The sequence below is a fragment of the Macrobrachium nipponense genome, chromosome 27 (assembly GCF_015104395.2).
Source record: "Macrobrachium nipponense isolate FS-2020 chromosome 27, ASM1510439v2, whole genome shotgun sequence".
NCBI lineage: Eukaryota > Metazoa > Arthropoda > Malacostraca > Decapoda > Palaemonidae > Macrobrachium > Macrobrachium nipponense.
The window spans coordinates 71729393-71757104 of record NC_087216.1 but is presented as its reverse complement, the minus strand read 5'-3'; the positions used below and the strand labels follow the sequence as shown (position 1 = coordinate 71757104).

Sequence of the window (27712 nt, the reverse complement as noted above, 5' to 3'; positions counted from 1 at the left end):
GTGTCCAAACCATCGCACACATGCTTTGCAAAGTTGCATGGCGTTTTGTGTTCGAGTTTTTCCTGTCAAGAATAGATTGATAAAACTTTTAAGAGAACTTTAATCCCCCTTTTAACGTCAGGGGTGCGTTCAAACCTCAGAAGGAGTACACCATTAGGAGCTCATTTAAATGCAAAGACATCATGGCTCCCGAACTAGTCTCATGTTGATTGTTGTGACGACGTACATGGGGAAAAGAATGCTGCATTTTTAGTGAGTGTGTTAAAGTCTTCTAGAGTAGTACTTGTTTCTTCTAATATTGCTTTATTTCGTTTTTATGTTTGTACATGATACTTTTTTGTATATATAACCTTCTGGTAACATTACTCTGTTCCAGTGTTTTTGTGGTTTTTCATTTTTCCTTTCTGTTCTTTTTTGTTGCCTGACCTGATTGCATATATATATATATATATATATATATATATATATATATATATATATATATATATATATATATATATATTAATTAGACACAGAATATTATAAACTGGAGGCTCAACAAATTATACAACACATACATTAAGAAGAACCAAGAATCCGACTCGAGCCAGATAGTACTACTACACCTGTAGGCCTACTTACTACAGAGGTGTGTCAGTTCAACTTGTGCGCTATAACTGCTTAATTAATAACGACTCAAAGACGAGCAGAGAAGTCAGGATAATTTAGTACAGGTTTTACACATTTTTGTGCGATTTCTGATATGAGAAAATTCGGGATTGGAAGAATGACAGGTAGAAATTGAATCGAGTGAAGATGATCAAAACAATACAATAGAAGTTCGAACGTAGACCTGGAATTTTTTTTATTTTTATTTTATTTTAACGGTAGCTTTCAAAATGTCACCATGTCGAAACACTATAACATCCAAAAATGGCAATCAATCATCCCTCTCTCTCTCCTCTCTCTCTCTCTCTCTCTCTCTCTCTCTCTCTCTCATGTAAACTTGATATTAGGATGTAATTTATCAGCGGACGAGAAGAATTGGTTGGTCAGTTTGGAGAGCCGATCTAAAGAGAACAAAAATACAGGGCGTCCATAAAGTCCAGTACCATTCCAAGCAATACATACTTGTAATGGTACTTGGGGGGGACTTTATGGACACCCTGTACATGGGACAGAGGGTTGATCCTGTAGCCATATACCGTCAACCTGTTCATGCAAACGATCATTAAAAATAGAGGTAGTGTCCAGCACTGTTATAACTGCAACAATGTCTTAAAATGGCAACGATCATAGAATCATTGCCAAATGTTACCACGACCCACAGCTTAACAAAACCATATTGGCAACTAGATTCTTTTTTTCAAGGCAAACTGGTTGCTTCAGAGAAAGTCACCCAGGACACATGAAAATATTCAATGGCTGTGGTTTTTGTCAGACACAAGGACAAGACAATTAAAGGATAATAGAGTGACAGCTATTCAGAACTTTGGTAAACAAAAACTTATTCACAATACATATTAAACACACATAACTATACAACGAAGATATCTCTAGGCAACTAATTTGTATTTAAGTCTGTAATTATATACTTTGAGGTCATTGCTTAAACATGTTACAAATACAAGGGTCTAAATTGAAACAGGCCACGACTAATATTAAAATTTACAATGCGAAGGAAGTTGTATTATAGCAGATTCGAAAAGATTTCGTGATGAGACATCTTTGACCTTGCAATTATAACTACTAGTCCCAATTTATTCGGTGTGTTTTGCACTTTAAATGAATGAATATTGCATTAGATGTTTGCCCAGTTTTACAGAATATATGCTGGCTTAATTTACTTCTAAGCCCTTGCTCGACTGTCTGAGATAAAAAGAGGGGCAGTCCCATACATGGAATTTTAAATATTATGTTGTTGCTTATTTCCACGGGCCATTTTTTATTAACATTCCTTTTAGTGTGTTATCATAGGAAAAAACAAGGTTGACCGTAAAGGCTTTTAACAATGATTTAATGGTTTCAAATCCGTTAAAATAAGGTAAACTAAGAATGTTCTTAGAATTTTCTTTCTTCGTGTTACTTACACTATAAAACTTTTTGTGGGTTTTTATAACAAATATCTAATATATGTGAAGGATAGCATAAATCTTTCCCTATTTTCAAATGTATTCAATTTCTTGATCCAAATATTGGGGACTGACAATGCGCAATGTTCGTAAAAACATATGTTGACCTGCACCTCTGTATATGAGGTTCATCCTTCGAAGTCGTCTGCCTTGTATTAATATGACAGCTTCAAGAAATTTTTAATAATCTGCAACTCGCATCTAGTTGTAGTTACTGAAAACGATACTTCTTCAGTGCCAACAATAACTATTCTGGCCATGAACAACAGTTAAGAGATTTCTTTGCAATTGGTTGGTCTGTCTTATAAGACCCCTAGGGTGGGGAAGGGGGGGAGGTGTTGGCTAAGCTTCAGCCGACATCTCTACAGATTGTCATTTGCTTTTCCACAGCAAAAGGAAATCCACCAGAGGCAGCCCTCATTTTTGGCCTACAACCAACTTATGGATATATGGGCATGTTACATACTTAGTGATGTTTACACAAATGTTTCTTTCTTAACCCATTACCATTTATGGCATGTCACTAATTGTACACACACTCATAGTATATAATGAGCTCTTATATTGCTCTGCAAATCTCTCTAGTTTTTGTTTTGGCATAGCCATTACACTAACCATACACACATTCAGAGGTCCGGATAAACTAATCCTTTATAATAATAAACATACATAGGCTACTTGGTAACTATAATCAATTACTGAAGTTTTTAATGAATATTGGTAATGATCAGTTATAGTTTTAAAAGTAAAATGAGTGTTGGGTAGCCAGTGCCATCTACTATATGGTTCCCCTTGGCCTTACAAGAAATGGTCTTGGTAGAATAGAAACCTCCACCCAAAGGCCAAGCACTGGGACCTCGAGGTCATTCAGTGCTGAACTGGTAAAAGAATTTGAATATGAATGGAGGTAGAGGAATAAAAGGGGGGATGGGGATGAATGGATGTTGCAAAGAACCTCAAGTAATGCCTACAGTGCCCAGCATGAATTGCACTGATGACATGGCACCATAAGGGAAACAAGATAATAATTTACGGGTATAGCAGAACTGGGACGGCAAGGTTATTCCGTACTGATTTGAAAAACTTGTGGGATTTTTATATATATTTAAAGAACACTAATTTATGGCAAAAACTGGGCAGTTTTGAAGAGTAAACTTCTATGGTAAGAATATCTTGGTTTCACAAGACCAATAAGCTGATTAACAGAAATCCTAGGGTTGACCCAAAAAGGATTAGATAATTTTACGTGGCTAAGAACTAACTGGTTACTTGGCACCAGGAACTTACAGTTTAATGTGGGAACCGCACATCTATTGAGAAATTGAAATAATTTTCGTAAGATCCCTTGTTGTCAGAGGAGAAGCAAACTAAATCCTAACTGGTATTCCTTTCACATTTCACACACGGAAGATTCTTTCCTTTGGAAACTCTTCCCATACATTCATTAAATTTTGTAATAAATGGCATAATCTTTGGACTATGATAATTTATACCCTAAAATACTGGTTGTAATTTACTTTGGACCTGTAGCATAGTGCGTTATCAGTGACCCTTGTGCATGGTTTTCTATGCATTACTAAAGGTTCTTTGCAGCGCAACTTTGGCCCCAGGCTCCAACCCTTTCCTTATTCCTTTTTTTTTCTTCCATCATGGCGTATCTGAGGTTGTTGTTCGTTACACCTTTTTGATGACTTTCAGCGGTGATTGACCTCATAGGATCCCCAAGCCCACCCGGGGCGTAATTCCTACATAAATGATTATTTTGGAACCTTATGGCCGCAAAACACAACTAAACATACTTCAGCGGATTATGTTCAAAAGTCCATTAAGTTAAGTCTGGGTTATTAAACTGGGATGGGCCTATCCCCTCTTTAACAGTTTCTTCTGAAAACCAAATCAAGCTTTAAAAAAGGGGAAAGAAATTGAAAACGAATCTAAAAAGTTGACAATTATGGGTGGTACGTCTACCATTTACCATGTTGAAATTAATGGTACCTACAGCACAATGAACATGCTGCGGCAAGCTGCCAGTAATATACACCTCTCTCTCTCTCTCTCTCTCTCTCTCTCTCTCTCTCTCTCTCGTCTCTCTCTCTCTCTCTCATTTTGAATTTTTCTACAAATCCTTTCTCGTTTTGAGTCACATTCCCCAACCCGGGTAGTATATCCATACCCAACCCCTTATCACCCCACCCGCTCATAGATGGTTTCTGATAATGCGATGACACCTTTTTTTTTATCTTGTTTCAATCATTGACAGTTTTTGTGGTCCTGAATGAGGTACGTGTGTGTATGAATATATGCGAACTGGGAGAGAAACAGAGAGAGAGAGAGAGAGAGAGAGAAGAGAGAGAGAGAGCCTCTAATAAAACAGATGTTCCCCAGAAGGTTCTCCAAAGGTAAAATCAAGAAGATTATCTTGGTAGTATTATTGTTCGCACTGGAGGAGGACTTCTTATAACCACTCCTAATATATATGATCGCAAGTAACATATTTTCTAACATGAATGTAAAAAACAATGTGGATTTTATAAACATGACAAAGTTAAAAGGAATATCACTGAATCTTGTATCATCTAGTCAAATAATGGAAATGTTCTAAATTTAAGTTTTGCTTCATAATGAAAGAAGTTGTAGATAAATATAAGCAACAAATTAAATATATTCAGTTTTTACATGTTTTGGACTATATGGACACGTTGTAGTTTCTGTTAGGGTTAAATCTATGTTTAAGTTTGTGACCGTTTGATATCCGATAATCCTGAATTATCTCTATTTTGATTTTCTCCCTTCTGACAAATAACTAGCCATCTGGTATTCTTCATCTTTTTGTTTACCTGATAGCTTTCTTTCCAACTGTATTTCATTTGTTCCTTGACAATGTCTTAGTAAAGACGAAAGCACTTGTATTTCTGCCTATCATTTTCCTATGGTATTCGCTTTAATATATAGATACTATATATATATATATAGATATATGATATACATAGATAATATAATATAATGTTATTATAATGTATATAATATATATAGATATATATAATATATATATAAGATACACATATATATAATATATATATATATATATATATATATAATATATAAATATATAAAAATATATATAACATCTGAAAAATCCAGTCTACATTCGTTGCCTTTTTTAATGCTAATCTCTCTCTCTCTCTCTCTCTCTCTCTCTCTCTCTCTCTCTCTCTCTCTCTCTCTCTCTCTCTCTCATTATACAACGAAGCATGCAGGCCATATCAGATATATATAAAAAAAACCGAAAAATTTAGACAAATTGAAAATGACAGAGAGAAGAGAGAGAGAGAGAGAGAGAGAGAGAGAGAGAGAGAGAGAGAGAGAGTAGCATTAAAAAAGGCAACGAATGTAGACTCTGGATTTTTCAGTTTTGTGAATAAGAAGAAGAAGAAGTAGAAGAAAAAACATCTGAAAATGATTAAATAAAGATGGGTGCAACCGTTGCGAAGGCCAGAAAGACAACCCCCCTTGGGAGTCATAGTATTCGGCCTAAATGTCATACCCAGGGGTATGACATTGGGTATTAGGAGATATCGGTCGCTAATGACCTTCTGTTCATACATAGGTATGGCTGCCATGTCGGTCTCTTTTCATATGTATGTATGTATTTGTATGTATGTATATATGTATGTATGTATGTATGTGTAATCATATTCCCAGTCGTAAACTGCCATCAACTGAGAGAGAGAGAGAGAGAGAGAGAGAGAGAGAGAGAGAGAGAGAGAGAGAGAGAGAGAGAGCGAGAGAGAGAAATTAACAAAAATAGAAGAGTTAGCCATCATCTATCTTTTTTCTACGAGTATACCGTAAATAATAGAAAACAATTACCTCTGTATTACAGGATGGACTAAAAACAATATTACGCCTTGTTCTTGAGTGCTTAAATAAATGTATCAATACTTTTAAGCCCACTATAGCTTTCCCATCAAGGAAAATACGAATTGCCAAGTCGTCTTGGAGAGAGAGAGAGAGAGAGAAGAGAGAGAGAGAGAGAGAGATGGGTTTGATAAACGGAGGCTGTGTTCTCTACGTCTCAAATTAATGAAGTCTTTTATTTATTAATATCTAGCTCTCTATATATATATATTTATTGAATATATATATATATATATATATTATATATATAATATATATATATTATCTATAATATTATATTAATATATATATCTATGTATATATTATATTATATATATTGTAATGGGAAAAATATTCCTTTAATTATTAGTGAGTTTATTTAGGAATTGATTCATCACCCTCCTAATATCTTTACACTAGCTGTAAAGGAGCGATTGGAACTGTAAAATAAAATTGTTCGATTTTGTTGTGGACACGAGTGCATGGCAGTGTGGCCAGTTCCTTGTTTTGTTTATTTTTCATTTTGAGTATGGGAGCGCTGTCCTGAATCTTTCATCTGCATTTTGGAAACACTAGCATAACATGAAAGGATCACGAATGCTCTCGAGGGTGAGAAGGACGTCAACCGGTCCACCTTTCATTTTGGCTATTTTACCAAGTTATTAATACAAATTATTATCTATCCCTTGCAAGGTAAGCTTTTAAAGTCGTAATATTACCCTTAGTTCATTAGTTGGAACAGATCACTATCATGAAAGAACAGTAGCAGACGAGGATTCAAATGCGAAAGTTTGACATGCCCAGTCGAACATGCTTACAACACCTTAACGTGGAAAATTTTCATTTTCATGAAAGATGCTTTACGTTCATTAGTTGTCATGAGATTTTGCTGTGTTAGTTTGAGTTGTAACTTAGTGTTTGATTGGGTTGTAAAATGTTAAAAAAGGTAGTTATAAGTGTTTTGTTTGTTTAAAGTTTTTCAAATACCAGTGCCAAAGGGTACCCAAAAATGGCCGTCCTACAGGGCATCTTGGGGTTACCCCTACCTCCTCTTCATGGAAATTTTCCACTGCCAAATCATGATCTTAGACTAGGCTATACAGTAATTTAAGAAGGCCTACCCTAGACTAATCTTGTTTGAATGAGGAATTATGACTATTTTTGGTAAATGTAGTTAGGCTAGATATGTATATAAATTCATGGAAACTTAATTACATAGGACTTAGCTTGTACCCTCATTAAACTAACCTAACTTTGTGGCCTATTGTAACCTAGTCAAAAATCAGCCATGTAAACTTTGCATAGGCTATTCTTAACGATTTCTGAAGAGGCCTAGGCTAGACTATATCCTGTTAAAAGGCACCTTAGCCTAAATTTTACCTCATTTTAGTGTAAGTTTTTCTCAGAAATCTTTCAGGTAGCCTTATCCATTGACATATATCGTGTACAAACATTTAGTACTGTGTGCAGTAGGGTATCAAATGATTTACACTTTAACTGTAAATTAATTGATTCCAGGGCTGCTCCACGTTTGATACTTATCCTATTATGAAGGAAAAGCAATTCCCATAGTAAGTAGTTGATGTACTTTTTTTTTGAGGTCTCTAAATATAAAGAGTTATTTTTTGTTGTTGTTCTGTTAAACTACTCACTTGTATTGTTTTTCTGGAAATCAAAAACAAAATTAAATAAAATGAATATTTCCCAGGGATCTAGTCCAGGAGTTCTGAAGACTAGGTAAAATTAACCAAGTCCAGGAGACTAGCCTGGGAGAAATTTGGCATGATGTAATGAGCAATAAAGAAACGAGCTGAGTACCAGGAATTTTCTTCAATACCCCTAAAATGGAAATCAGCACTTCAGATGCCTCCCAGTGGGAAGACATCACCTGGCCTCATCAGTAATAAAACCCATACACACAAGGAATATCATGTAATAGCAGGTAGGACAGGCCTAACCTAATTCCCAGGCAGCGTAAACATCAATCTTCATGCCCACTGTGTCAACTATGACACAGTACCATTCTCCGATCCGTTTCCAGGCAAGAAGACTGACAACAGTGCATATGTTTAGTAGTACCTAGGATTATTTTGTTATTCACATATATCTTAATGTCTTGGGTGAAACATTCTCACCGTGACAATATACATATATATATATATACATATATATATATATATATATATATATATATATATATGTAAAACCTCCAGGGGATGTCCATGATACAACGATTAAAACATCAATTTATTCTAAGAAACGTTTCGCACATGAAATTCTCTTTTCTGTGCATCATCAGTCTGTGAAAGATAAAGACACATTTATAAATAAATAATAAAAACAATAAAAGTGTAAACGGAATTCACATATATTAAAAATAGTCTTAAAATTACATAAAAGAACACAGTAAAAATGAAAAACAAAAAAAAAAGGTTAAGAATAGACTGCTTAAAACACCAAACCGTTCATTGTGAGGAGAGAAGATGGAATGAACTACGACAAGTTAAAAGTAACGACTTCAACTATGCCAGGTACAGAGTTGCTGAGGACGTGTTACTGTTAAGAGAGGGAACAAGCCTCTTGATATATAAAGACTCAAGGGTGGTTAAATGGTCAGGATGTTTGACATGGTCTATTATGGAAAACTGTTCTTTTTGTATTTCAATTTTGCAATTAAAAGCATGATTTCTGATGTTGGAAAATTCAGGTTGCTTTATTCTCTGACCAGTGCGAAAGCTGAAGCCCAAGTGAGAGCAATATCTGACCCTTAACAGCCTTCGAGTTGATTCCAACATCAGAAATCATGCTTTTAATTGCAAAATTGAAATACAAAAAGAACAGTTTTACCTTTTCGATGGGCGTTTTCTCCCGACACTTGGAGCAACCACTTGTTCTCTCTTTTGCACAAAGAATGCGTCTTCCACAAGTACCCTGAACCAGTAGGCCTGTAATACGCGTACAAACGAATGCACATGCCTCGCAAACGGGGAACGGCCTCTGAGACAAGTTGCTTGTTCAGCAAATATCATTCTCTCCCCTGTGAACTTTGCAGTGTACCACCCCTTGTCTCTAGGCGAGCAGAGCTATGTGACTTTATTATTATATAAAACACTTTAAACATATTATTAGCCATTCCCCCTCTTTCACCTCTCTATATATCAAGAGGCTTGTTCCCTCTCTTAACAGTAACACGTCCTCAGCAACTCTGTACCTGGCATAGTTGAAGTCGTTACTTTTAACTTGTCGTAGTTCATTCCATCTTCTCTCCTCACAATGAACGGTTGGTGTTTAAGCAGTCTCTTTTTAACCTGTTTTTTCATCTTTACTTTGTTCTTTTATGTAATTTTAAGACTATTTTTAATATATGTGAATTCCTTTTTACACTTTTATTGTTTGTTATTTATAAATGTGTCTTTATCTTTCACAGACTGATGATGCACAGAGAATTTCATGTGCGAAACGTTTCTTAGAATAAATTGATGTTTTAATCGTTGTATCATGGACATCCCCTGGAGGTTTTATATTATATATATATATATTAATAAGTAATAATATAATATATCTTATAATATATATATATATGTATATATATGAACGCCCTCGTCTCTGCATATCTGGAGCTGCCGTGATGAAGATAGGAACGCGCTACAAGGAGACCTTAACAAAGTATATGATTGGGCAGAAGTAAATAGGATGGTATTTAACTCTGATAAATTTGAATCAATGAATTATGGAGACAGAGAAGGAAAGCTATATGCATATAGGGGACCTAATAACGAGACAATCACAATAGGAAGCAGTTTAAAGACCTTGGTGGGATGATAATAGGAACAATGTTATGCAATGATCAAATAGCAATTCTATTGGCAAAATGTAAAGCAAAAATGGGAATGTTGTTACGGCACTTCAAAATAACAAAAGCTGAACACATGATTATGCTTTATAAAACATATGTTCGTAGTCCACTTGAATATTGCAATACAATATGGTACCCACACTATCAAAAGGATATTTCACCAAATAGAGAGTGTACAAATGTTCCCTTTACAGCTAGAATAGAAGAAGTTAAGGACCTTGACTACTGGGAAAGACTACAATCCTTAAAATCCTTAAAATTAAGAGTCCTAGAAAGGAGAAGAGAACGATACATGATAATTCAGGCATGGAAACAGATAGAAGGAATAGCAGAAAACATCATGGAGCTAAAATTATCAGAAAGAGTAAGCAGAGGTAGATTAATAGTGCCCAAAACTATACCAGGAAAAATAAGGAAATCACACAGGACATTAATCCACTACGCACCAGCATCGATAAGCAGCGGCATTCAATGCGTTGCCAGCTCAATCTGAGGAATATATCAGAAGTGAGCGAAGATGTGTTTAAGAATAAGCTCGACAAATATCTAAGCTGCATCCCAGACCATCCAAGATTGGAAGATGCAAAATATACCGGAAGATGTACTAGCAACTCTCTGGTAGACATTAGAGATGCCTCACACTGAGGGACCTGGGGCAACCCGAACAAGATGTAAGGTTTTCTCTCTCTCTCTCTCTCTCTCTCTCTCTCTCTCTCTGTATCTCTCTCTCTCTCTCTCTCTGTATCTCTCTGCTCCTCATCTATTATCTCCGTCTTATTAAAGAAAGAAAAGAAACGAGAAAAAATAGTTTGTAATTTTTCTTCTCTCTCTCCTTTTCATTCTTTCAATCTCTGAGTCTTTCTCTCTCTCATTCTCCGCCATATTAAAAAATAAAATTAAAATCTCGCAATCCTTCATTCCTTCTCTCTCTCTCTCTCTCTCTCTCTCTCTCTCTCTCTCATCTTCTTCTTCTTCTTCTTCTTCTTCTTCTTCTTCTTCTTCTCTTTTTTTCTCTCTCTCTCTCTCTCTCTCTCCTCTCTCTCTCTCTCTGTTATCTATATCTCAAATAATATGATGATTGAGGCGTCCTATTATTATATCTATATATCTTCATTTGAGACTGGAATTGCTTTCTTCTTCTTCTTCTTCTTCTTCTTCTTCCGGCCATGGAATGATTAGACAAATGTTGTTGTTGTTGTTGTTGTTGTTGTACCAGAAGGAATGGAAAGACGAAGAAATAAAGATATTATCACATGGCGGATTTTGATGTTAATTTTAGTATTATTCCCATAGGAGAACTCAACCAAAATCCGGATCAGAAGAAGAAGAAGAAGAAAGTGAGGGAAAACCGGGACTATCAATAAGTCCTTCCGTAGTTCTTCTTTTTTTCTAAATTTTCCACTTCACACAGTGTGTGTGTGTGTGTGTGTGATCATATACCCCATTGGAAACTGCCAACAACTCGTGGGAAAATCTTGCTATTGAATCATAAATATAGACAACTTTCTTTGTCGTAGGTAAATATTTAATCTCTCTCTCTCTCTCTCTCTCTCTCTCTCTCTCTCTCTCTCGATATATAGTGCATGTTGAAGCCTCATAGACGACAAACTTGGTTCACATGCAGAAGCTAATGTGGGAGGAAGAACTATGGCTATTGTCAGTAGTCGGGAAAGAAAGGCTTCTTTGTAAGGTGACATGAATGAAGACAGTTGTAACGAGAGTGGTGATCTTGACTCCCTCTAAATCCTTGCGTTGAATGAGCCTTTTGTCTCGGCGTACTTCTACAGCTAATTAGGCCGGCCACTCACGTCAGTTGGGATCTGTAATACCCGATCGAAATGGGCGGAGTTTAAGCAAGTTTGAATGTGATGGGGGTGTTTTTTAGGTATTTACCAAGAAACGGCACAGAAGAGGATATCGTTCAACATGTCAGAGTTTCGGTAGATAAAGAGTTCTGGATGGGGTTCTTCGAGATTTATAAGTCGTAGCAATGTCTGTGGAATATAAAAAGTAAAGAATATTCTGACAAACACAAAAGAAATGCAGCTTATCAATCGATATTTGAGAAACTAAAGAAAAAGTGTCCTGATGCAACGAAAGAGACGGTGAACAATAAGATAAATAATAAATATAAGACCTTCATATCGGAAAGAAATAAGGTAAGTAGAGGCATCTAAGAAATCAGGAAGTGGTGCATAAGACGTTTCGCCCTTTAGACATCATATATATATATATATATATATATATATATATATATATATATATATATATATATATATATACAATATATATATATATATAGATATTTTATATATAAAATTATATATATATATATTATATATATAGATATATTAATAGTATATATAAAAGGAGATATATATAGATATATATATACATATACATATTTTTCTAATTTCTATACATACTGAATTTTGTAAAATTTTATATAATTGCAATTGACCTTATGAGTGCAAACAAAATGAAATCACATTAAACTCTCATTCACCAGTGATGTTGGAGACTGAAGGACGTAGCGTTTCTAGATCCTGGAGTAACGACAAGGTTTCAAAATACCAAATTACGTAATATATATGTATATATATATATATATATATATATATATATATAATATAATATATATATATAAAGGTTTATTTGCCATAGCATCACGTTTTATATACTTCGTGATCAAGTTATTCATATATATATATATATATATATATATATATATATATATATATATATATATATATATTATATATATATAATTGAATCACGAAAGTTTGGAAACGTGATAAATCCATAAATAAAGGTATAAGCCACGATGGAAAAATAAACAAATGATTTTCCGCAAGATCTTTCGACGTTCAAACGTCCGTTTACTTAGCAGATGAACTAAGTAAAGGCCACCCAGTTTGAAACGTCGCGAAAGATACTTGCATAAAACTCCGTTGTTTATTTTTCCCTCTTGGCTTATACCTTTATATATATATATATATATATATATATATATATATATATATATATATATGTGTGTGTGTTTGTGTGAGCGTGTTTAATAGTAATGTATTTTATACAATACTTTAAGTAATCTCTCAAAACAAAACAAAACAAATTGGTGCCTTGCTCAGGACGTTTAATCAGTTATATTCCAAAGTAAAAGAAAAACAAAAAAATAAACTGTGGATATTTTTTAACGAAATAAGAATTATGCTAAAGAGTTCATAAACGATATATGATTTAAAGGAGAACTGGAGACAATGCAATAGTAAAATCATAATGGGAGGTAATGAAACCTCCCTCACACAGTTATAATTTTCATGTAGGTACTTGGTGCTGATTGCGAAATAGTGTAGCGTAATGACTGGTTACACAAAGATTTATTACTTTTTCACTTTCATAATTTCCTACACTAATTTTATACACAACAAACTGTTTGTTATAGTTGTAGAAGTCTCAATTATTTTGAGTTTCTAAAAGCTAGTGTATTTTTTTTTATCAAAGATACAAATATGTATATATACATGAGTTTTATTTATCTTTATATTATGTAGTCTTTGCAGAGAGTTGTCCAAATAGCTTAACATGTCTCCAGCATGACTCTTCCAAGAGCTTTGGGCGATATGGCCACACTCAATTTTATATCTGATAAGAACAGTCAGTCGCTAAGTAGCGTAATGTGGCACTTGGCCTTTCATAGGGCGTTGTGGATTTCGTCATGCATGTGTCCTTTTGCACGACCTTTATAATCTTTCTACAAAATTGAATGTTGTCTCGTCCACCCTTACGTTCATCATAGCAATCCCTGGGAGCTACCTGTATTGCCTTTAAAAGCAATAAATGTGAGTTTTTCTCTCTTCAACAACCAATCATTGACCCAATATTCTTTTTCGTGGCTTTTTTTCTTAATGGTTATACTGGGTGCAACGGCACAGTCTGAGCATATATGGTTCATTATCAGATATTCCCTCCGCCACGTATGAACTGTGTGGCTGCCAACTTAAGACTGACTACTTTGTTCAGACCGGGCAGTAACGTGAGTTAGCAGTCATTTTTTTGGAGTCTCCTCCCACCCAGTTCTCATTGTACGACCACATGGACTGTGAGTGGCCCGCCTAATTCAGACAGTTCAACTCCATACTGGACTGCCATTGGTTCAATGATCTCTGCATTAAAAAATTGGAGCTTCTTGGATCCAGAGCTGGAATAGACCTCAGTCAATGTTTGTCATCTTCACTTAATCTAGAGTCAAGTTCTGCTCGAAAGCGGTCACGCACTGGGTAGAAAAGATTCACAACACAAAAGTCCTGTTTAGAGTCAGGTGTTTCTTCCTAGCCAAGGGTGGTACTTGTTGCAAAGCCATCAAGCATGGAAGATTGCTGTCCTTTTTCCTCCTGATTTATAAGCAAATCTGACTGGGATGTCTAGTTCCTTTGCCATGTCTCTTTCTTTAGACCAAAGAATGTCCCAATTTCAACCCTCTCTCTCTCTCTCTCTCTCTCTCTCTCTCTCTCTCTCTCTCTCTCTCTTGCTCCAGCTCATCATGTAGAGTCTCAACTATGTCAGCAGCAATTTGGTTCTGTGCAGCAGATCTTCAAACACAACAAGGCTTGCGATGAATGAGAAATTAACTGCATTCAGGAGTCCAGCTGCATCAGTAGCACGCTTGCCAGAGTGCTCATTGGCTACTTCCTCTAGAGTTTGGTAGTTTCAGCAGCATTACTTTGCAGGCTGCATACAGACACTCAATTTTTTAGCTTTTGGGTGTTGTTTCTCCGGAAATAGCTTATTTTGTTTTTGCAGGAACAACTCGTGCAGCCCAGCTGATGACATTAACACATATTTGGATTCCAGCAATCCAAAGAACTGGTCTGCAATCTTGACAGACTTAACAACATCCACAATCGCCAAGTTTAGGCGGTGATTATAACAATGAATATAAGGTGCTTCTGGTGCAGCCTCTCCTCGGAAAAGTCTTTGTACAGCAGCATTTGTCCCACTCATTACTGAGGCCCCATCATAAGTTTGACCAACGCAATTCTTTGCATCAATTTTGCATGTCAGTATCATTTCACATATGCTGTTTTTAAGATACTCTGCATTTTGTTCATGCAGTCTTACGAACCCCAAAAACTCCTCATGTGGGGTATGATCAAACAAATGCCCAACAACAACAGATAGCTGTTCTCTTCCACTAATGTCCCTTGACTCATCAACCATTATAGAAAACTAAGTAGATTGATAAAGCTCCTGTTATTTCATCAAGGACAGTATCGACCATGATTCCAATAATTTCATTCTGAATGGTAGGACTGGTGTATTTGGCATTCTTGGAAGACAGACGGGCTTTGATAATGGGATCTTTTTCACTGATGAGTTCCATTATTTCAAGAAAATTGCCCTTATTCATACTGTCAGGACATCCATGACGACCCCTTTGTGCAATTTGTTGACGAGCTGTTAGGCATCAGGCTTTGGCCACCTCCTTGATGTAATGCCTATTTTCTGCCACAGTTTTATTATGGGCAGATGTTAAGGACTTAGCTATAGTGTTTCCCCTAGCTATGTGTTCTTCCAAATCTTTCCAAGTGCACATGGAGTGCCTATGAAAATCACTTTTCTCATCTTTTTCCGTTGCTTTCTTCCACAATCTGTACCCAGTTGACATAAAGGCTGTTTCAGAGACTTTATTTGGCTGTGGAAAGATCCTACAGCAAAAACAATATGTAGCATCTGTCATTACAGAGTATTCCAGCCAGGAATGACTTGTATACCAAGATACCTTAAATGCTCTTAGTCTGTTGCCAATTTGACGAGTTGGAAAGCATGCCAGAGCTGGTGGCTGCACGGGGTTTTCTGTTTTACCTTGACTGATATCTGTTGGTCCTGGTGGTCTTACTGTGAGTTTTTCACGATGGGCTGTAATGTTCTCAGTAGTACCTGAGTCGTAAGCTAGAGAACCAGACGACAGACAGCTTTTTTCATCAAAACCAAATTCGATGAAATTCGAAACAAATTGTGTTTTATACAATTAGGCTTAAAGGCTACATATAATAAGGTAGTTTTTATTTATAAATCTTACTTTTGTTTTGTGAAAACGTCAAAACTATTCATATTCTATAGAGCACAGGTTCATTACGGGCTGCTCAATGACCAAGAGCCCGTGTCAGCACAAGGCTGACTTAACCTAAAGCAACACAACAACAGGTTCAAATACATTCATAATGTACTTATTTCTTCCCTCTACAATCAAATGCATATGTAAACAAATTAAAGAATGCAAAAGGAACTGTATCGTCAACCGACAGAAGAATTTCTATTCAAATATCACGAACGTTGCAGCCTACAGGCACACACAAAGAAGTTTAAACAACTATCCTACTTCATGAAAGGAACGCGAATGGTACTACATAGCTATTAGCCTAGGACAAGCTGCCATCTATTGGCATGAAAAAAATTCACCATGCAAACAGAAAGCGATGCCATATTATCAAGAAGCAAAAAGGTGAGAATAATATATCTCAGTTCTAACTACCCCCAAATTGGCAGCACTGACACTGGAGGGACATACATTAAAAATTCAGTCACAAGAGGAATTTCAACTGGAGGGGCCAATGGGGGGGTGCAAATCATCTGATTGGGGGCCTGGGCCCCTCCCCCCAAGGCCACCCTACAGCGACGCCACTGAGTTATAGCACCCAAGTTGAACTGACACACCTCTGTAGTAAGTAGGCCTACAGTTGCAGTAGTACTATCTGGGTCGAGTCGGATTTTTGGTTCTTCTAAATGTATGTGTTGTATAATTTGTTGAGCCTCCAGTTTATAATATTCTATGTCTAATTAATATATATATAAATATATATATATATATATATATCTATATATATATTATATATATATATATATATGTGTGTGTGTGTGTGTGTGTGTGTGTGTGTGTGTGTGTGTGCGTGTGTGTGTGTGTGATTAGGTCTGGCAACAATAAAGAACAGAAAGGAAAATTTAAAAACCACAAAAAATCACTGGAATACAGTAATGTTACCCAAAAGGTTATATATACAAAGAAGTATAAGTACAAACATAAAAAACGAAATAAAGCAATATTAGGAGAAACAAGTACCTATTCTAGAAGACTTTAACACGCTCACTAAAAATGCAGCATTCTTATCCCCACGTCGTCACAACAAGCAACATGAGACTATACTCGGTTTTTTCCATCTGTCCATCCGCCTGTGGTGCTTTCGCAGGGTAACACTGCGTCCCGGGCTTTAAATAGTTACGCTATGTGTAAGTTTTAGGTAAATAAAAAGAGATCTGGGTATACATTTGCAACTGAAAAATCTTTTAATAATTTATTGTATGCGAATTACACCGTTAATATTCGAAATAGGATATTATTTAAAGCCCAGGACGCAGTGTTACTATGCGCAAACACCACAGCCGGATGGACAGATGGAAAAAAACAGAGTATAGCTCGGGAGCCATGATGTCTTTGCATTTAAACGAGCTCCTATAATGGTGGACTCCTTCTTAGGTTTGAACTCTCTCCTAAAAGTTTTATCAGTCTATTCTTAACAGGAAAAACTCGAACACAAAACGCCATGCAAGCACGTGTGCGATGGTTTGGACACCTATGAAGATCTGTTAGGACAAACGGGCTTTTAGCAACACCACCATTCAGTGCCATATATACGGGAACATAAAGGAAAAGGCGACAACCTTCCTTGCTTAGACTCGGTTTCCTTTCTCTAGTCGAGTGGACGCCGTGGGGCTGCAATTAATGGAAAGTCTTAGCAATTTAAAGTTGAAACCTTCCCTCAGTAACAACGTACGAGTAGGTCCACGGAGATGCTCTATTTTTCATTTTTAGAATCACGCAGCACCCAAATGGTTGAAGTTTATCCTGAAAACCGATAAAAATCATGACAGCAAACCCAATGCACTGACCACTCAACATGCCACTTCAACGCAATGTATGTATTGGAAAGCGTTCAAAATGGCATTAAACATAGTAGCTACTCCATAGGGCCATTTCTAACTCGTCATCCTCTTTCTATTGTCACAGCCCTGCAGTGTACAGGCTGGTGTGCTTACAGGGTAATACATGGTGGATACATGATCTTACACATTTGCGGGACATCAGTAACAATTTCCTCATCTCCATCTTCTCCAAATAGATGCTTGGTAATTTGCTCTATGTCCCGGAGACAATTGTCTGTTTCCCCATCCGGGATATTTCATATCTCTGATGCATTTCCCGCCGTGCTCTTTGCAATGCACGGATGCATACTGCAGGCAAACGCTTCCACACTGCATGGAAAACAGTTCATCTGCAACTCTCCACTTTCTCTCCCCAGGAGAGGAGAGAATTCCCGAAATATATCGTTCGAACGAATCGACTTAACTGCTTTGATCTGTAGACAGTAACCTATTTACGTTAAACGAAAACCAGACAAGAAATAAATGATAGAAACTAGAACTGAAGAGATACAACACATCCCATTGTGGAAACTTCTTTACATACAAGCTATGTGACACCTGGAATAAACTGCCACCAGAAGTTGTAAACAGCAACAGTGTGGAAGAGTTTAAAAGAAAGCTAGACAGAATCATTAAGAAGACACTGTGAATGTACAGTAAAACCTGCTCCTGTTCTTCAGTGCTTCAGTTATATAGTAATGCCTGCTCACTGACTGAAGGTATTTCCCTGGACAAAAGGACGTTAGTGGCTATCAATAGATAGCCAAAAAACAAAGTAATGTATTACAGGACAACACAATACGTATATCACTCCACGGAAGGTCCTCAAGGTATCCATTTTCCTTAAAATCCTGAAAATAAGAGCGTATGACTATAAGGGTAGAATACCTCCTCTGTCAAAAAGGAAACTCTTTGTAATATCGTTAGAGATATATTTTAAATACCTCTAGGTTAAACTTCCTGGAATAACTTCGAAAAATTTGGTTAAAAATCACATTTTTTTTTTTTTTTATAAAATCGTAAAATTTGGCCGAGAAAGCCAAATTTTACGATTTTATAACAAGAGTATCTAGAGAATTTAATTCTGAGTTAAATACAAGTAACTTCCAGAAAAATAGGAAGACTGAGTGAAGTTATGGCTAAATGACTGAACGCATAACATGTAGCAGATTGAAGACGGCGGCAATTTTTAAAACATCCAAATTGTGAGGTCTGGTGGATAAAGTCAGAAGAAAGCGCGCATTTATAAATGCAGGCATATTATTAGGACAAGCGTTACTGACTGCTGAAAAAAATGGCACACAGCAACAGTAACGTATGCTATACTCGTTTAAAAACACGTGACGCCAATCCTCTGGTTGGGAAACCCGGAAACCCAAGAAGAAGAACGATCTCTATTATAGGGATTGGTTTTGCGCTCTCTCTCTCTCTCTCTCTCTCTCTCTCTCTCTCTCTCTCTCTCTCGGACAACGTGGCTACTTCTTAAGCAAGGCATTTTAACCATTTGGTATTATTCACATACGTGAATATGGCGAAGGTGCTACACACACACACACAGAGAGAGAGAGAGAGAGAGAGAGAGAGAGAGAGAGAAAGCAGTTAAGACTAGCTCATTATGAAACTTGCACAATAAAGTTCTCACATTTTCTGTTTCTTTTTTTATTACTTTCTGCACCACGGCGTGTCCCTAGGGATCCTAGGATATTATACCCTTTAAGCAAGGACTTTTATTATAGGGGAGGGGGCGGGGGGTTGGGGGTGGGCGTAGCGGCTGATGCATATCAAGCAACGCACGCCCTCCTGATCATCTCTCTGGGAATTCAAACTTCAGACAGAGGACGAACGCCATTAGAGCAAGAAGTACTACTAAGCTCACATCTCATACTCTACAGAGATGCAGTGTTCGAGCACGGCCGTTGCTTCTTGCTTGCGTCTGCTTGCGACCATTTTTCTCCTCCTTGCAATGGCTGGTCGCTGCCACTCGCAGCAAATGGATCATATTCAGCTCAGCAGAATTCAAGGCTCCATCGAAGCCCTCACTCACGTGGTACAAGGTGAGGAGGAGGGAAAGAGAGTTGTGAATCGTGTGAATTGTTGCATTTATTCGTATTTTTGTGCTCAAAAAGAACATTACAGTATTATGCACTGTAAAGTCCATATTGATTCTTTAGAATTATAATGTCCACTGTGGCCACAAAACCACAGCTTAACAAAAAAACATATTTTTCACCATAGTTTCCGTTTTTATTTTCAGAGCTTTCGGAGAACGTCACCTCAGGAATCGGGAAGCTTTCGGACGTCACAGCAGGAATCGGGAAGCTTTCAGACGTCACAGCAGGAATCGGGAAGCTTTCGGACGTCACAGCAGGAATCGGGAAGCTTTCGGAGAACGTCACCTCAGGAATCGGGAAAATGTTCAACTTATTGGCCATAGGTGATTAATCAACGTTTTGTTATTTAATAATATTATATATATATATATATATATATATCTATATATATATATATATAGATATATATATATATGTATATATACATACCATATATATATATATATACTATATATATATATATATATATATACATATATATATGTACTATATATATACATATTATATAGATATTATATATATAATACATATATTATAGGATATCTAGATATTTAAAGTGATGGGAGATAGATTTTGAAACCTGAGGTCTTTAAAAGCAGGGATCAAGATAAGCAATTTTGAGGCACAGTTAGAGCAGAGAGATAGCCAGACGGCCATGAGAGAGCACGAGAGAGAGAGAGAGAAGAGAGAGAGAGAGAGAGAAAAGAATACTTAGGTATGAATTTAACCAAGTACACTCCATAGAGGAATAGAGTAAACAAATAGATCTTCGCGAGAAAAGCTGACAACGAAGGAACTCTCAAACAGCTGGTGTCCTCTCAAGATGGAGTCGGTCATTTGAATGTCTGAACGCAGAGCACAAGAGGAGGTAATATGGCTGACACGAGAAAGCCTGTCGAATTGACTGCTCAAGATGTGAAGAGGGAAATTGAGTGAGATAATGAGCTATGATGGTGGCAGCCTAATCGAGTGTTTGGCCAGGGTGTGTAAGGTGAGTCTGGACTTTGGAAAGATTCCAAGGGAATGGGTCTAGGAAGAAATGGTTCCTTAGTATGAGGGAAGAGGTGATTCTGTAGGAGTTTAAAAGAATTATGTAGGGCTATTTTCACTTAAAAGATGACAAGATAGATTTTAGAAGGTTTAATAGGAGAACAATGCAAGTATTGTAAAGACGGTTATGAGACCATTACCGAAGCAGTAAAGGCAAAAAGCAGAGAAGCTACAGAGTAGAATATCGACGGATGAAAGTGTTTAAAGTCTTGATGGTGAAAGCTGACCTTGTGCTGGAATTGATAGGCAACTTTAGAACCACCTACAGTGAGCCATGCAAGAGACCAAATGGGTGGCACTTGGCATTGCCCAATGAGGATCTAAACCAGAGATAAACCATCTTAAAAACTGACATGACATTCAATGCTGCTAAGAAACATCTTACTTTGACTTCCAGATCATCTTTACTGTGAAAACGGTTGGGTGAAGCTGAGATCCTCCTGTTACTTCCTTGGCAAAGACACCAGCACCTGGGAACAGAGCCGTCAGAAATGCTTAGCCTTGGATTCCGACTTGGTCACAATCACTCGTGATGAGGAGTACAACTTCCTCCGTGGTGAGTACAAGTGACTGTGAGTTTAAATACTATTTGATCTTTAGTGCATTTAATATTACTGAACACAAAACACTTTATAAGGAAGTTGCTGGTACTATATACCTGTAAGCACTGAGGGGCCCTTAGATACCATATAAAGGCTGTCCTTTCCTTTACTGGTACCAGCTGGTACCCCAAACAAAGAATCTTTCAAATGAGTTACACAGGAGCAAAGCTAGATTATATATATCATAAGCTTCAAACAAATTATAAATCACCTATTTCCATAGAATTTTTTGACAGCTGAATTATCTTCTGTTTTCAGGAATCACCCATGAGACGAACATGGAGAACCATACTTTCCCTTTCAATCTAATCAGTTCTTCTCTTTGCAGATCTTGCAAAAGGTCACAGCACCTATGTAGGACTGAATGACCTGCAGGAAGAAGGGACCTACAGATGGGTTGCAGATGGCACCATCCACCAAATCGTTGAATCATGGTAAGAGCTGAAGTTGAAGTAATAGGAATTAGTGATTCATGAGATAGTACCTAGATCAGAAATGAGCGTTAGGCTTCTTCAAGAAAACTGAGAGGAAGAAGCATCATTCGAATTATATCGTGCAATAGGGTCACAGACTCACTGGATCACACTTCGACTACTGAGAAATGATAACCAGAGTTAGACAGAGGACCATTTATCACTCTCCACAGTATCACGTAATGTATATTACAGGCAGTACCCCAATACTTGAAATTCCGACCACAGGTAGGCCTCTGTTCTGAACTTTTGCTAGAAGATCAATCCATTCAATAGTTATTAAGCATTACTGATGAAACAGATTTCAAAAAAGTATTGGGCTTTCAGATGGGACTCTTAATTCTCCTTAATCTTATACTCTTCATTCCTTGGACAGGATATTATAATTCCTACCCTCAGGACTAGGCACAAGTGGTGGAGGACACTGGTAGCATTTTAGTACTAGAACTCTTCTAGTGTTACCATTCGTCAATGACAATGGAAGTGGTGTTTCTCAACATTGATTATCTTTCTCCCTCCAGGTGGGTTGAAGGCGAACCCAACAACCAAGGTTCACGAGAACACTGTGTCCATTTCTTTCACTACAAAGGCGATCGCCTAAATGATCACATTTGTACCAATAAGTTCAGGTAAGGAATTCATTATTATTTCATTGGATGAAATCTATTCATACTGAACAAGTACACGAAAGTGGCCATTGATTTGAAATTCAAGTTTCCAAATAATATGTTAGTTTCAACCTCCCACTGCAGCAGTAGCTGATCATGATTATTATTATTATTCCATTTCAACAGAATAGATTCATTACTTGATAATTTTTGAAGCTAAAAAAACCTGTAAGTAGTTGGATTTTCTTGTAACAAGAGTTAGAAACAGACAAAAAGTACAGCTCTACCTGTCTGTGCTGTGAGAATCCACTCCCATGGACTACTTTCTGAAGATTACTGTACAATGCTCTGAAAGTACATTTTCCTTTTGCTCTGTGAAGCTGAATCATCTTCACAGTCAGAGTTTAGAAGTCAACGAAGGTTGTCTACCTCAAAACAATTATTTCCTCTGGAAGAAGAATGATACAAACTTTACCTTATTCTACCAACAGATATATCTGCGAGAAACCTGCCCAACTGGATTGGAACTCTGATTCAGTGTCAGAATAAGAAAATGCCCACAGACATTGAAAATGGAAGATGCATTTGGACTAAGAATTCCTTTGAAGTGTCTACATCAAGTGAAATTGCCTGCTTTTTTATGTGCTTGTATTTCTTAAGCTGTATCCTGTTGGACAACTCCATAGTTCATGTTAACATTTCTTCAATTAACAGTAATATAAGAGCAATATTTAGGTTTTACTACTGTATGCTACCTGTTTAACAATTGGTTAACCTTTTGACTACTAGTTATACCCTCCACATATATGTTTTATGTGTTTCGTATGTATAAAGGTATCTATTTGTTAATAGAACTGAAGTGCTATGTGAACTATATTTCTTTCCGAGTAGTTTCTGTGCGATGTTTCACTCTCTCTCTCTCTCTCCAGTGAGCAGAATGTGGCATCCAGGAAAGTAGTTTTTTCATTTCAATAAACATAGTTGATCTGATTAGAAAGGTTGGTGGACTTTCTCTCAAGAACCACCTGAGTCTTCGTGCTTCTGTAAAGTGCTCCAATATTCCCTGAATAACACTTGAAATAATAGAAGTGTGTTGGCAGACACTATTCGTTAGGAACTATAGTAGATTCACATCAGCCGTGCATTTGATTGCTAGGCCAGTCCCTTAGACGCCCCTGATTGGCTGTTGATAAGCCTATCACAGGGCTGGAAACTCAGTCTCTCTCGAGAGTTCACATAGGCAGGATGAATGTTCCATCTCTCTTGACAGACGTATACCTCAGGAGAGGTGGAAAATAGTTAATACCCATGTGAGCTCTCTCGAGAGACTGAGAGTTTCCAGCCCTGTGATTGGCTTATCAACAGCCACTCAGGAGTGTCGTAATGGACTGGCCTAAACTTTCAAATGCACTGTTAATGTGAACTTACTATAGTTACATAAATATTTTCAACAAGTATCAACTACAACAACTGTAGTACTGTGGTTCCAATTCCTTTTCACTAATATTATATACAACCATCTCTCTATTTATATTAACAAACGACATTTTGATCCCTGAGGGCCTATAGTACGAAACACGGCGTCCCATTGAGCTTCCGCCATGTTTAATACTAGGTGACGCTTAGGTTGACACTATACCAAGTTAATACCAGTTACCCAAGCAAATTCTGCAACAAAACATCCCTGCCGTGAAATTGGAACAGAAACTGTTTTTAGATTCTCTTACGAGAACGCTTGACCAATACATCTGTTGAGAGAGAATAGGCAGAGCCAGGTTTTCCTCCTGGTATATACTATACGCCTTATAAACCTTTCTGCTCCCATTTTCAATTTCAATGCTGAATGGCCTCATAGGTCCCAGCAACAGGTTTTTGGCCTAATATTCTATGCTCCATGTGTGGCATATATAAACATTCAGACCTTAACATAAAATATTTTAACCATGGCCAAATATTAAAACGTCGTAGTTATGGTCTAAACTCTAAAGGATTCGCCATTCGCATAAGAGAAATTAAGTAGCAACTATCAACATGCAGCTCTTAAAAATAATGATTAGAAAAACAAAATGATGACGGACATCCTAGACGTGGCTGCCTTTTGAAAGCTCAAAGTTATTGTTTTTATTATCATTCAGAAGATGAAGAACCCGATTCATATGGAACAAGCCCACTAAAGGGGCCACTGACTCGAAATTCAAGTTTCCAACAAATATGGTGTTCACTATATTGGGAGCTACAGAAAGAAGATACCTCACTGATTAATATAGAAAAATGCATTAATAAAAAGATAAACATGTATTGAAATGCAAAAAGAATAGTAGTTAGTAGTATTAGGATATATAGTAACGAAACTGCATTTTCACTTGAACTTTTGTAAGACTTCCTCAGTAGGACTAGGGTATTTGCTAAAGTGTTCACTCGAAAGAAGAAATAGGTCATGGCAAAAAAAAAAAGATGAAAAGTTATTACAAAAAGAATGATACGCCTGTTTTTCTCATTATCAATTTTGTTTAAAACTCCAAACCCTTTATAAGCGATAATAGTGACGATTAAGTATTTGGACTCTTTGGTATAGTTAAAATACTTGATAATTTTGATGTCTGAATGTCATGCCACAAAGAGGACCGCTCCTAACCCGTATAAGAGAAATCTTATAAGACAAAATTCCTATATAAACAAATAACAAAGCAGATTAACTTCAATGAAATGTCCGGTTGTGTATTAACGACCTGATGTGTTGACGAGAATACAGCGTAGTACTAGGCACCATAATTATACACAAAATGCTGTTTTTATTTCAATTAATTTTATTTTATTAAATAAAAGCAGACTTCCCTCTTCAGCGTAAAAACACCATGTAAACAAACCGACCTTTGTACTTCGTTGCCTTTACTCCCTCTGCAATCAAATTCACAGGATTTTACTGCCCTTTCTACTTCACATATAAAGCTACGAGTATATCCTTCATAGTAGTAGTAGTAGTAGTAGGTGGGATATGCCTTTGAAACGGCTCTCTTGCTTCTTTTATTCCTCCTTTGTTTGTGTTTGTTTGAGCTTCTTCTCTCTGGAATACCACATTTCTTTTATAAAATCTTTCCTATTCTCCACTTCCTCCCTCAGTATAAGAGTATATTTGCTACTAATTCCTCTTTATTTTCTTGATATGGTTGCTGCATAAAGCTATATCTATTTCTAATCTCATTGTATGCTGGACAGTAAAGTAAGAAAGGTTTTAAATTTTCATTTTGTTCCTCACAGTATAAATATTTTGTATCTTCTCCTTTTATCCTATTTCTATAATTTAATCCTAGTATACCTAATCTGGCCCTACTGATCAGCATTGTTTTTTCAGTGTTGTCTTACCAGATTTCTTCTCTTATGTTTTCTTTATATTTTCTGTAGATTCTTAACGTTGACTTTTCATTCATTTCTTTCTGCCAGGTTTTTCTGTCCCAATTGTTTATTATTTCTCTTAACTGTTTGTCTTTAACTCGCTTTCCAATTTTACTCAAGTTTATTGTTTTGTTCTTTCCTTCATATACTCTTTTACTTGCATTATCCAGGCTTTTTTTTTCTTACTGATCCATGAATATCTCATATAGGAGCCTATTTCCACCACTCTTCAATGCGTGTTTCAGGTAGAATAGTTTATTCTTGATATCTCTTGAGTGGCAGGAAGAGGCCCCCTATTTCAGATCTTAACGCACAACTTGCTGTGTAGCTTGGCGCTTTCAAAATTGCTCTATATACTTTATTGTCTATCTTCTGAAATTCATTTATAGTTTTCTTGTCAAGTTTCATGACTTCCATTGCATACATGAATGATGGCATCGCTAGTCCTTTCCAGTACAATTTTCCTATTTTTACTCTGCTACAGCTTTTATTGATGACTGCATTAGCCATATTTGCCATCTGCTTTGCTTTAATTTGGGCCCTTTTTATCTGCTCTCTGAAGCAGTCTTTCATGTTGCTGATTGTCACTCCTAGGTATTTAATATTCTTAACTATTTTTATTGCTTCTATGTGCTCCATATTCTCCACATCATCGATACTGTACCAGTCGTTGTATATTAGTATATTACTCTTGTCCTTGTTTAGGCCACATTCACTTGCGATTTCCATAAGGGTTTTTATTGATTTTGTTATTTCTTCTAGTGTGTGTCCTAGTATTAATCCGTCGTCTGCATATAATAGTGCCACTATCCTTATTACTTCATTTCTAAAACCTTCTGTTGTATTTTCTAATTTTTCTATTATCAGGTACGTTATTAGTAGAAAGAATATGGTTGAGCCATTGCATCCCTGTCTTATTCCATTAGTTACAGTTAGCTCTTTTTGTTCTATATTGTTAAGGCATAGGCTTGTTACATCATTTGTATATATCTTTGCAACTGCATTTATTACTTCTGCATGCAGTATATTTCATCATGGCCTCAATGAGCTTTTTTCTATTAACTGAGTCAAATGCTTTTTGGAAGTCTATTCATACTACAAATAATGGGTCCTTTCTTCTGTATGTTTCTTGTATGCAGTATTGTAAGATATATAAATGATCGATTCCTTTCCTTTGTGGGGTAAAGCCTGATTGTAGTTCATTCATTTTTCCTATATTTCTGATATGTTTTTCTATTTTGGTTTTCAGGATCCCCATGAAAATTTTATATGATGTATTTGTTAGAGCAATTGGCCTTAGATTCTTGACTGTGGGGTTTTGTTTTTTGGGCGTAAGTGTTGTTTTTTACTTAAACCAGCTTCTCTGCATTTTCCTGCCCTTCAGTATGCTGTTTAAACATTCAGCCAATTCTTTTTGAAGGTTGTTACTTTGTAAGAGTAGTTTGAACAGAACTGGCTTCATTCCATCTGTCCCTGGTGCTTTATTTGCCTTCATTTTCTCAAGTTGATTTTTTACATCTTCTTCTGTTATGTTGATTTCTTCCATGGGTCTAATCTCTGTCTCTGTTAGCTCTTACACTCCATGCATATGTTCCCTTAAAGATATATGACATTTCATCTGCTGTCCTAAT

The 27712-nt window shown here is 36.5% G+C and overlaps 2 protein-coding genes across 3 annotated transcripts in view; both read left to right on the top strand.

The window, feature by feature from the left end:
- LOC135201075 (CD209 antigen-like) overlaps nucleotides 1-27712 on the top strand; it is a 74942-nt gene that overhangs the window by 10755 nt on the left and 36475 nt on the right.
- Nucleotides 19662-27712, top strand: part of LOC135201069 (C-type lectin domain family 4 member E-like) — a 43525-nt gene continuing 35474 nt past the window's right edge. Inside the window, exons 1-6 of one of the 2 annotated variants that reach the window (XM_064229957.1) lie at nucleotides 19662-19898; nucleotides 20099-20278; nucleotides 21403-21561; nucleotides 21936-22041; nucleotides 22602-22709; nucleotides 23180-23675. In XM_064229957.1, coding sequence (XP_064086027.1) covers nucleotides 19739-19898; nucleotides 20099-20278; nucleotides 21403-21561; nucleotides 21936-22041; nucleotides 22602-22709; nucleotides 23180-23237 — 771 coding nt within the window. In that variant the 5' untranslated portion in view covers nucleotides 19662-19738 and the 3' untranslated portion in view covers nucleotides 23238-23675. Of the gene's footprint in view, nucleotides 19899-20098; nucleotides 20279-21402; nucleotides 21562-21935; nucleotides 22042-22601; nucleotides 22710-23179; nucleotides 23676-27712 lie in introns of those variants that run through there. The other variant, XM_064229958.1, reaches the window with a different exon arrangement.